Raw genomic sequence first — 12495 nt, 5'->3', positions numbered from 1 at the left:
GGCATGTAGATTATGTCGATGACCCTGGCATCCTAAAAGGATGCTGCCGCCGGCATCTCAACTCATTGGTGACCGACAGCCAACAATCAATTTCCATGTCCGACGGGAGATCTGGTGATGACAGGGCCTAGTGAGTATTACTCACTCTCTTTAAGGCGCTTGATGGTACAATCCAGCCTATTTGTGATTTCTTTGTAACCTCAAGTTCTGATGCTGACTCTGGGCCACTGCCTCTGGGAGAATGCGATAGTGCTCCAACAGTAGAGGATGGGGAAGTTGAAGGGCACCGGGCAACTGCGGCCCTAGCCTAGTAACCGGGTCATGGAAACAAACGTTGAATGAAGAGTAGAGCAACCCTTAAGAGAACTTTCATTGGCCCCGGAAGTGAAACCTTTGTGCTAGGAGAGATTTTTAAAAAATGTGATAAAAAGTGAAACCTTTCGATGCAATAATATGCTTTTCTTAAATCCTGGCGGTGAACACTTCATAATTCCTTCAAAAGTGAACCTGCGGCCTAGCCTCTTCTCACTAACAAACGGTTGTGGTGTCTCTTGCTCATCGCTGTTATACTTTCTCTACCGCACAGAAGGAAGGATTTAAGGATCTAAAATGCTGGGAGCTGAGCGCTATCCAGCTCCTACTTGCAGCCTAGAAGAGCTTGGCATGATTCGCATCAACAGCCTCCAGTGGCTATTTTTCACTCCCAAAGTCAACTGGTGCCAAACAAACATAGCTATTTGACATTCATTCTATGCTATGTTAAAGGTTCTTGCACCGCGCACTGTTGGCACTTTTGTGGTGTCTTGGCGCTCTGGCGGATTTGCAATGCAAGGAGGGAGGCAGGGTTTGTTAGTTGGGTTGAGCGTGAGAAAGAGCAAGAGAGCTTTGATGTGCTGTTGGCAGCTTCAGTTCGGAGAAACCGGGTCACTGAGCATTGGTGCATTTTCGGTCGGTAGCCATCATGTGGTGTTGAGGTGCGATTGTGTATGGTTTGGTTTCACGTTGTGTGGTTTCTACGTGCTTGTGAATGTGTATAAATGAGCATTAGGATGCATCTAGAAGACATTTGAAGCGTATCGGCCATATATAATGCATGAAAAGGCACAGTTTGCATCTGATGCGGACGATAAGACTTGTGGCCTATTATAGACTAGCTGCTTACTCAGTTGTACCCAGGAGCGGCCTTTAGCTCTTTCAAATCAAAACCTCTTTGCAATACTTGGTTATGCATTCACTGAAATACACAGAATAAAATGCATTCTCTGTAGCAGCAAATTATCAGAATACTATGTCAAACACAATGCAGTATGGATTACCTGCAACACACACATGCATGCATTCCCTGCAGTACTGAGCAGCTTGCAGTTTGTGCCACAGAGAAAGTTGTGCCTGCTCTTCAACGCTTGCTAATGAAAGACCTGAAACAGAGATTGATATGAAAGGCTTTGCAGTGCAATTGATGCACACGTCAGAAGGACAGGCGAGTGTGACAGTAAATGCACAGTGTGTCTTCCCTTGCACCTGCCGCACTGTGCTGCACCGTACACAGGAACGGTTTGGTGCAGAACATGAGGCACTGCCCATGGAACTGCATGGTCCAGAACCTATTGCCGATATCGCAGACCTACGAGCACTCAGAGTGGTGAGGTACGTAGTCACGTCTTGCTCAATTATCCCTGAATGGGGCCATTGCCTACGCATTCGACATTAGCGCCTGCAGGCACAATATCCTTTCACGTCTATTTTTACGTCTGACTCATACAGCAGATCCGTGGACAAAAGGACGCCAATTTTAACTCAAAGCCATTGGCCTTGAGTCTCTGCAGGGACTTTCTGTGCAGATTTCATGCTCAGCACAAGAGGCTGAACCAATCGCTTCACATAGGAGACTTAAAGGGTAATCCAAATGAATCTTGTTGCATGAGAAAATGCGATGCATGTTACAGTGGCGAAGAAGCCTTTGCCCACTTCCATTCCTGATTGGGGGGAGGGATTGTCCATTACTTGCTCCACCGAAGTACTTTGAAGTGACTGTTGGGATGGAGAGAGGGTCTTCCCCAACCCCCTGGGCGACACCGAACGAGAAATAAACACCAAGAGAGCATATCCAGGGAGCAGGGGGGTGCACATAGAGGAGGGTGCACAGTCACCTTAGTGCATGCATTAGAAGCTGTATGGTAGATGTAGGTGTGAATGGCATCTTGGTGTACGGCATCCATCTTAGAATTTAGGCCCAGGCGCGGCGAACAGCATTACGTGTATTAGTATTAGATCTCTTGCATGAGCGCGGACAACACCCCCTCACTGGACAGGTTTCAGAGATCCACAAAATCCTCCACTGTCCAAGAAGTAACAGGCCCTCGCGCCCTGGGAAGAATGCGCCTTACAAGGTCACGAGAAGGGAGCAGAGGGCCTCTTGGCAGTACCATCCCAGGGGACAGATAGCAAGGCCCTCCTGCCGCCAACTATCTCCACATGAGAAATACAACTTTGCAACGCTTTCATACCAGGACCCCCACATGCCACAATACCATCCAAACCCAGACCACTGACCACAAAACTTTTACACCCCTCGATCGATCACAAAGATCAGAAGGCAAGGCTATCACGATTTCACAAATGGGTCACCTGATTTGTGCAGCGAGGTGCTTGATGGCGTCAAATTATAGCCTAAAACAAAGGTGGAGGACCGTGGGAATTGCTGATCTGTCTGTGAGTTGGTGAAGTATATGAGTTAGTGTGACCTCGGCTCTCCCCCGAGGCTCATCCCTGTATCTGCCAAGTGCATTGTTACAACGATAAAATAGCATTGTTTTTGTAAGTAGCTAATTAATTGTTAGGCCAGCTTCACTGCGGATGATGAGCCCAGCAGTGCCCATGTTGGACGAAGATATGAACAGATGAAGATCGACCAATGGCCTGGCATCCCATATGGGGCAGGCCCTACACGTATAGGACTTCTCCAATTAGTATTTAATTGTACTGTATTTGATTACATCATCAGTGACGTCGTTTGGGCTTATAATGTGCTGCATATGCCTACGGAGCTCAGAACGTTCGGCGGCAGCAGTATTCTATGCTGATGTACCTCTATTTTGTAGAAATAAATATGTGGTATCCTTACAAGCGGTGTCTTGGGCCTTTTTCCCTAGCGGATTGTATTTTTCTGGTGTGAACGTGCAAGTGCGTGCCTTCATTACCAACCAGAGACAATCAGGTAAGTGGGAGAAGTTTATTTGTGTGCACCCCACAGCTATCACAGAGTTGAAAGTCAAGGTGAATGCTGGTGGCCAAGCGGAGGGCATGGATGAATGAGGGCAGGAAGGGAAATGAGAAGACTGGCGGGGCCTGACAGTTCCTGTTGGCTTTTGCATTCTGTGTTTCCATGGCGACACTCCAGCAGTAGTCGGTATTATGCAAACGACAGTAAATCAGGAACCAGAGGGGGGGTGTAGTGTGTGTGTGGGGGTGGGGGAGTGGGCGTAACCCCGGCCACAGTAGGGTTAGCAAGCCGGTCGGAACAGGGGAGCAAGTGAAGGGGCCACGTGCCACTCATTGTCCAGAGAGAGTAGAAATTAATGTTTCCCACGTTGCTGCAAGAGGATGACTGTTGTCTATGGGCTCAGCGGTCAGTGGGGGGGGGGGGTAGAGGCACAGAGGCAGACCCTGGGAAGCCGCACTGTATAATCTGTGAATGTGCAGGACTGAGGCAGGGCTAGAAAGCTGTGGTCCATAGCCCGTGAACGGGAAGGGAAAAGGTAGCTTCGATGAGGCACTATGGGCTATATAAAGGTTGGGGGAGCACAGTCAGGACCTGAGAGGAGCTCTGGTCCATAGCCTGGGACTGGGATGAGATCTGGTTCATACTCAGAGAATGGGCGGGACAAAGGCAGGTTCTCTGCGGTGCTATTGGCTATAAAGAGTGAGGACAAAGACAGGCCCAGAGGGGAGCTCTGGTCCATACCCTGGGATGAGCTCTAGTCCATACTCGGAGAATGGGCGGGACAAAGGCAGGTTCTCTGCGGTGCTATTGGCTATAAAGAGTGAGGACAAAGACAGGCCCAGAGGGGAACTGTGGTCCATATTTACTGAATGAGCGGGACATGCACAGGTTCTGTGAGGTGATACGGAAGAGGTTGTGGGGCAAAGCTAGGCCCTGGGAGGGGCTGTGCTCCATAGTCAGTGTGTGGGAGGGGCAAATCCAGGTTTTGTGAGTTGCTAAGGAGGCACTGGGCATACCTCTGGTCCACCGTTATTACATTGGTGTGGCAAGGGCAAGGTCTGTGTGGGGATATGAACTATACCGGTTAAGGGGCAAAGATAGGCCCTGGGAGGAGCTTGGGTCTATTATGAGAGAATGGGAGGGGCACAGACAAATCCTTGGAGGAACTGTGCGTCAGGCGACTAGGCGAGGGGAAGATCAGCTACGAAAATAGGCAAGCAATAGTTTTTGCAGCATTGAATGTACCGCATGAGAAATATGGACGGTTGGTATAGGTACATTTTCTAAGCGCATGCCCAGATTTGGCTGGCTGAGGAGGGTAGTGAAACGAGTCAGCTCAGGCCAATCTTCAGCATATCAAAAGTCTGCATCACTTTAAATTCACACGCCCAGTGCCTCTGTGTATGAAAATTCCCGTATAGGATCAGGGATGTCAGCAAACTGGAGAATGGCCTGGTATTCAACGCGTGCTACCCTTCCTCCAACAAGGATTCATAAATGCACCAGTGCCCGGGTGCCCCCCGAAATTGCAACCCTGTGACCCCAACATGAGATTGGCGCCTATAAAGGTTTGTACCGAGTGTGCACCCCTGCCACGGGCTCCTTTTGCTGCCATGCTCTTTCTGCAGTTTAAGCACATTATTACCCATATCCAGGCCAATGTACAGTGTTTTCATTTTGAAATGAGCCCCACCCCCACCACAAGTACACACTACACAGGTATGTGAGCCAACCAACGAACAGAGCCTCAAAGTCCCAGCTAGGGGCTGTTGGGGGGGAGCAGGGGGCAGATTTCTAGCAGGACTCAAGCGCTTCCTGGCAGTCAGGTTTCGAGTGTTGCACACAGAGGACTCACAGACACAAGCCCACCCTTATTGGACAGGGTCCTTGATACCATTTAGACTGTGGGCAACGTCGGTGGTTGGTGGCAAAGGGAGTGAGTAGGGGGATGTGTCAGTACTTTCTCCTGAGCACGGTGTTCATGAGCATAACTGGGAAACTCAGGGTGCAGGGTGGGAAGGACGAACCCCCTTACTTTTCTGAGTAGGTGCAGGGCTGGGTTATGAGGTGTTCATGTCTGCAGTACTGGCCCCACAGTCACAGGTGCACGGCCTTGAATTGAAATCAGCTGATGTACATCCTTTAAAAAGCAAGGAACCTGCTGCCCCAGCATCTTGCATCCATGTATCTGTGAGGTGGGCACGGGGGTGGGTATCTTTGGAGCTACAGGAAACTTGTGGCAGATTCAGGCGGGCACCATTGACCTTTATTAAGGACACAATCACACTCTATTTCAAGCCAAACACACCTTATTCTTTTTTTGCTTGGTTGAGCATGGCCTTAATACCCCATATCTTAAGGGTCTGCAACCTGTGGCTCTCCAAATGTTTTGAACTATGACTCCCATGATCCCTCACCATCGAACATAATGAATGGGTTGATGGGAACTGTAATCTTAACCATCGGGGAGCAGAAGGTTGCCTGCACACCCATGCCATGTGTCATGGATTGGGATGGGTCAAAATGCAAAACCAGCCGAGAATATGAACATTTGTTTAAAATCGTCTTCTGCATATTGCATAATGTGCAAAGAAACTGTGACTCCGTTGTGGTGTTAAGAGTGGTTGTAAAACCGGCCTAATTTGCTGTTTCTTCTTTCGTTTTTTAATTTAAAGCAATCTTACAGTATGGATCAGTGCACCAACGACAGGGCCATTGGATGGACATGCGGGGATGCCGTGCCCCTCTGGATGTGTACACATTCACAAGTTATGGACTGGGAACCTGCCCTATGCGCCCATGGGAGACACGCCCACCATAGCAGAACACTCCTCTGCTCTCTCCACCAGACTCAGGACAAAATAACGCATGGACTGATCAGGCGGCCACAATGACTGATCGGCATGAAAACTGAACCCCCGCCCGGCAGACCCGCCGTGAAGAGGCCCAGGCAGGCTGGGGTGGCCTAAGGGGCAACCCTCTGGCAAGCAGGAGCCAATCGCCTAGGACAACGTGGGCCACTTTGTTGGTCTAATACACTGTGCCAGCTGTTATGTATCTGATTATATCATTACAGTCACCATGTTTCTATTAAATAATGCCAGGAGACAACCTTCATGTCTCAACTCCTTTTATTCCATTTCTTAACTGCCTGCTCTTCAATCCTTTTCCTGGCATACCCATTCTAGTTCTATTCTCTCTTCATTCCACATTCTACAAGCCACAACATCCCCCCCCCTTGCTTATCATATAGGTTCATTCCCCATCTGTCCAGCAAGATCACCTCTACATCTGCTCAATCAGACGTGCAGGCTTACGAGTATTTCTTTGGGGCCGAATATTGACTGTCCCCTGACTTCCCCACCAGCTACACAACCAGCTGTATTTTTTACTAATGCTATTGACAGTGCAGGTATTAAAAGGCACTAATTTTCTGGATATGTAATTGAGAATGCCCCCAAAGGTACTCCTCAAACAGTTTGCAGAAAGGGTCACAAAAAGCGATTTGCAATTGTGGACTCTTTTTTTATTAGTTTGCCTATTAGACCGAATATATTGCGTCGGAGTACACGTAGTAGGTAGATAGGGTCTGAGGGGGTACACACACCAAGTGGACATTGTTTGGTTATTTACTCACCCACCGGTCGCTCATAACTATTCTAATCCCTGTCACCATTCCCCAGAGATTTAAATTTAAGTGGGATGCTAAATCGAGGGGGGAGGGGCACTTGTTAGGGGGTGTCCTAAGTACATGTGTACTTAGGCCACTGCCCCTAAAGGGGGGGACACACTGGCATTATTACCTTTGGTGCGCCCAGCCCCTCCTTTTAAACAAAAGGGAGGCCTGGGCTCACCAGAGGTGTGACACCAGTGCACCCAGCTGCCAGACGCAGCAGGCAGCCCTTTCATTCAAGGAGCATGATGCTTAAAAACCAAAGGCTCCTCGAATGAAAGGTCTATCCAATGTGTGATGACTCTGTACCCAGAAACAGGAGGGCCCGGCGTTCCTACTGTTTCCGAGAAAAGAGTCATCAGGCAGCATAAAAGCCCTTTAACTGCGCAGTTAAAGGGCTTTCATGCTGCCTGATGACTCTTTACTCAGAAACAATAAAACAATAGGAGAGTCAGGCCCTCCAGCCCTCCTCCTGTTTCTGAGTACAGAGTCATCAGGCAGCCGACATGCCACATGCGCTTTTGACTGCCATACACTTTCTGCAGTTTGAGTCAAAGACGATGCTTTTTTTTTTCTAACCTAAAGTGCTGACACCTGCAGGCAGCCCGTGTTACCATGCAGCGCTTCAGCTACACAGGCTGCCTGAGGTGTCTGGGGCTAGTTGGGGGTGGGTCCCGGAGCCCTTTCTGGAGACTGCTGGGGCTTTGCACCAGCTAGCCCTGACCCACTTAAAGCCCTGCCAGTCCCTCATACGTACTGCCAGTCCCCACCCAAAACACACCCACAAGGAAGCTGTTTGACCTTGCTCTATCACACAGGAACATCAAGTTATGTGCTGTGTAGGGACAGGCCGTGTTATTTCTAAATGGTCTTCTGAGAGTTGATGGCTTTACAGCCGCAGTAAACTAACTCATGGTGGAATAAGAATGTATTAACCAAGTGTGCCTTCAGCCTCTTGATGTATAAGAAATACATGTGTCCCTCTTCCTATTTCTTCCTTGCACCGAAGGTGGGTTAAAAACAAACAAGCATTGGCAAAGACAACAGTTTTGGCTTGTCTATTTGTCAGGAACTGACATCATAAAACCAGGTACTCACGTCATTTCCCAGCTGTTGTTATCTTGTGGCCAGTTAGCAGTGCCAATATGGCAGTGCCTTGAAAATACCCACCCCATGCCTACAGAAAAGAAAACACTGCTGGCTTTCAGAATGCTTGTTTAATTGGTGCCCAACCACATTGTATTACAGTCCGAGCCCGGCTGCAGGATCTAGTTCCTCCCATACTTGCTTTTTTTGTTGGCCGGTGACATGCCTCGGCCCCCTTAAGCCCGTGCAACAGGGCCGGCGGTTCTACAGCAAAGCTAGAGTAGGTGACCACCAAGGGCGCTTCCAGTAGGGGGCGCCAGACCGCCGCTGCACGCTGCAAAGTTCAGGGTTTGGAGTAGGAAATCACCTTGCCCACCCAGCCAATAATAATGCACTATAACAGTTGAAATGCAAAGCATTGCTTACTTTGTTACACTGCACCCGGGACATTCGCTGCCCAGCGTTGCCACTCTGTAAACAGATGCTGGCTGAAAGCCAAGGGCAATCAGAGGTAAGGTAAACAAGCGGGTTGAGCGCTCACGGCTGCGATCTGTGTGTGATCTGCAGGTCGCAGGCCCTTCACCCTTCCGTGCTCGATAAATGAGTACCAGCTGCGGGTGAGCTGGGTCATGTGTGTAAATATGTTCTATGCGCAGCGCTTGAGTGTAAGCTAAACAACACGATTGTCAATGTGTAAAGTGGCCAAAAAGAACACCTTCTGCCCTGCACAACAACGGACTTGGTGAGAAATCTCAAACACCCTGTCTTCTTTGGAGTAAGAAGGGACCCCTTTTGCAGATCAGAGATTACACGCAGCGAGGCGAGTGCAAAGTGTCAGATTACGCCAGAGGCAGCTCGGCCTCCGCACGGCGGACAGAGCCTCAATTGTACGAGCCGCATTCCCCCGACATGTTGAAGCCAGGCGGGGCCCTACTGTTGTCAATGTCTGAGTGAAGCGGTGCTCGACGATCTGACGAAGTTAGCATGTGTGTAATTGTTAGGGCTGGGCAATGCACTCCGCGCTGTACAGTACACACACACTCAGGTCAAGGGGACGGGGAATAACTGGCTCGCAACAACTGCTACTAGCTGCCGGAAGCTGTATGCATAAATACATGCCACCAGCCGTGTACATGGACACCATCAAATTGGGTAGTTATGACAGCTAGAATTACAGCGCTTAGAAGCGGGAGGAATCTGAGCAGAAGGGCTGCGGCATTAGTCCATGCAGAATAGCAAATGACACCGCAGAACAGCAGCAAAATAAACGAAAGAAGCCCACTGCCTCGGGGCACTGCAATGCATGCACTGGGACTATGCCATTCTGAAGTGCTGTAATACCGAGTCACGCACACGCCAGCATAGCTGCAGGTCCCGCGGTAACCGAGTTGTTTGTGTCTTGCTGCACCGGAAACAGGCCTGCGTGAAGAGCCGCTCTTGTACTGAGCGATGTGCACTGCAAAGGGACGGTAGAGACCACCCGTCATTGCCCCCCCCTTTCCACAGGACCCCCAACCACCCACCAAGGGACAATGCGCTGTACTCGCGTAAAACCGAGCACGCCTGGGCATTGTATACAAATTGAGCAGCGTTGTATCACAGTAACGAACAGCGACACCACAGTGCGCTGCCCATCCCCGCACACGGATGTGAGGTGTTGAATGCATTTGAGGATGCACAGCCCAGTGTAGCCAGTAATATACAGCAGATTCAAACCTGGAGTACCAGTGGATACCACTGTATGTGGTCGGCTATAAATGCGATGGTCAGTAGCATGCACTACATGCTTGTACCCTTGATGGACGCTCCAGTACTCTGCATGTGTAAGACACCGTACCCCGCCCAGTGAGATCTCCCGCGGGCCAGGCCCGGTAGCCGCAGCGGGCAGCAGGCGGCGCTCTCTTACCTTCTCCCCGGTGAGCACGTGCAGACCCTCCCGGACCTTGGCGAAGGAGCCCTCGCCCAGCTTGCGGCCGATCAGGTAGCTGCCCACCCGCTTGGTGTGCTGGAAGCTGCGCAGGCTCTCCCGGGACACGGTGCTGACCAAGGCCGGCAGGAAGGAGCTCTCCTCTGGGCTGGCGGGCGGCCGATCCCCGCTCCCGAAGAAGCACTCCGGGGTGCTGCTAGTGGGAGAGTCGCCCAGCCCGTCCCCGGCTGCGGCCGGCATGATCCCGGGGCGAAGGGGCGTGTGTGGAGCCAGCGGTCAGAGCCTCGGCGCGGAGTGCAGGCGAGGAGTGTTTGCACAGCAGGGATGCACGCAGGTAGCACACAAAGCCGAGAAGTGAATCCGTCTATGCACAGATCACCCACAAAATCAGTGCAGTGGAACTATTCTCTCCCAAAGGAGCCCACACAACGCGTGTGCATGCAGAGCAGCAGATGTCAACATTAGCGCCCGTTCACATCTCACTCGAAAGCACCAGGACGATGTGTGCACAGCGACGCCTCAGAGATGACATGGAAAACGCGTGCAGCAAACGTTGCTATGCAGACTATGCAGCTTTCACTCGAAAACAGGGCTTCAAAAGGTGTCCGTGGAAGCGCGATATCACTGCACGCGGGGGAGTGTGGAGAGCAACAGTTCAGACACCACAGGGGACACAGAAATGCATGCGACCGCGCGCCCGTCCACTCGCAGAGACCAGGAGATGCGCGCAGGGAGCGACGCCCGCAGGCATCCCTCGCCACACAGGCTGCCTGGGGGCTGCAGAGTCGGTTTCAGTGGCGCTCCACGGCAGCGTGCGAGATCCTCAGAACTTCAGGGTCAGTAGAGCGAGATCCTCAGAACTTCAGGGTCAGTAGAGCGAGATCCTCAGAACTTCAGGGTCAGTAGAACGAGATCCTCAGAACTCCACGGCCAATAGCACGAGCTGTCGGGTCCAAGTTCGAGCGCTCGGACTCCAGGCTCCGAGTGTGGCTAGGTCAGTCTGCAGGCTCCAGTGCAGTCCGTGTGGATGCTCGGTCTGCGGTCCAGGTTATGGGTGTGGAAAGTTCTAGTTGCGGGTTCCAGCGTGGAAAGCTCTTTGTACCGCGAGTGAGAGGGACTCTACCTTCAGCACCCCCTTGCACAGACTCCTTCGTGGAATGCGCGCATATCCTCGCCGCGTGCCTTAGGCTTGCTCTGTTGCTCTGAGTGCACGAGGTGTGTGTGCGCAGATCTGGCTGGCACTATGCGCCTGGCTGGGTGTCAGCCCTGGGGAGATGCAGGGGGGTGAGGGGCGTAGTGCCAGAGGGTGCCCCTTATAGCGGTGCGCCACACGTTTCCTGGCCCTGGCAGCGTTCCGCCCTCCTGCTGCACCAACACAGGCGCCTCTCCTCCTCGGCCGAGGTTTGAATTCGCAGTAACCTAATCCGCTCACCGTCGGCGGCGGAGGGAACAGATGTGGTCTAGGCTCAGCCTCCCGAAGCCCTCCAAATCCCAGCTCACTGCTGCAGTCTCCTCCCCCCGCGCGGCCGCGAGCCTGGGAATAAAGCAGGCTGGACAGGCACCCCAAGCGTCAGCCAGCCAGCCTCACTGCTAAACACGGAGGCTTTCTCCACGGACGCCTCCTCCTGCCTCTAGTTAACGCTCCCCCCTAAGCCATGTTCAGGCGGTTCCCCGTGCCCGGGGTGCACAATTCTCCCATCCTTCAAACCACTGTTATTGTGGTCAACCTTTCAAGTTAATGATAACGCCAGGGAGTGGTGCCTCGGGCAGGTTGTGTGTCGAGATGCGCACCTGGATGGCCTGGGCGAACAGGCCCTGCCATTTAGCACATGTGAACGAACGAAGCCTTTATTACTTCTTCACATAAATGCAATGTCTTCCTCTCCTCTTCCAGTGATCGAAGTGAGCGGGAACGGTCGGGAGCGTGTTCCACTCCATTAATTTTTTTCTGTTTTACCATTCCTCTACTTTCTACGACCATATTCACCATTCTATACAGAGGATTCGTCTGTTCATGTCCTTAATGTAATTGGTGCCTTAGTTACTAGTCACTAAGGCCCCGATTCTTAGAAAGTTTTGCATGGTTCAAAGTGACTTTGCACTGCAGACACAAACCCTGATTCATGGAACTGTGCAAAGTGTATTTTCATTGTGTACTGCAAAAATGAGCATGCACTGACTTTGCACAGCAAAAATACACTTTGCACAGTTCAATGAATCAGGGTTTGTGTAGGCAGTGCTAAGTCACTTTTCAGCAGTGCAAAGTCACTTTGACCCGTGAAAAAAATTCCATGAATCAGGCCCTTAGACTATTTCAATGCACCAGCCACAACACTTTGTCACATGTTGCACTAGGCTTCTGCCTACCCTCTGCCCTGCCAAGACCACAGTGCCACTATTTTCAGAACACTTCTACCACTGTCCTCTTCTCCAGAAATTGGAGTTCATCTCTGTAGTAGACCGGCCCATCCCTCTGTACCCTCAGGCTCTGTGCCCCTTTTTAGTCTCAGCACAGGAGTATGGCCTCTGTGGTTCTGCCCAAACCCTACCCCCAAAAGTGCAGCCACAGGCAACATGAAAACACTC

The 12495-nt window shown here is 51.3% G+C and overlaps 1 protein-coding gene across 1 annotated transcript in view; it reads right to left on the bottom strand.

The window, feature by feature from the left end:
• The window catches only part of HUNK (hormonally up-regulated Neu-associated kinase), a 131082-nt gene extending 119574 nt beyond the window's left edge, over positions 1-11508 (bottom strand). The window contains exon 1 of the mRNA XM_069636347.1: positions 9889-11508. Within this exon, the coding sequence (XP_069492448.1) occupies positions 9889-10149 (261 nt within the window). The 5' untranslated portion in view covers positions 10150-11508. The remainder of the gene's footprint in view (positions 1-9888) is intronic.
• Between the last annotated feature and the right edge of the window lie 987 nt (positions 11509-12495).

This window comes from Ambystoma mexicanum, chromosome 7p (assembly GCF_040938575.1).
Source record: "Ambystoma mexicanum isolate Mex_15411 chromosome 7p, UKY_AmexF1_1, whole genome shotgun sequence".
Lineage (NCBI taxonomy): Eukaryota > Metazoa > Chordata > Amphibia > Caudata > Ambystomatidae > Ambystoma > Ambystoma mexicanum.
This window is presented reverse-complemented; position numbering and strand designations above follow the sequence as displayed.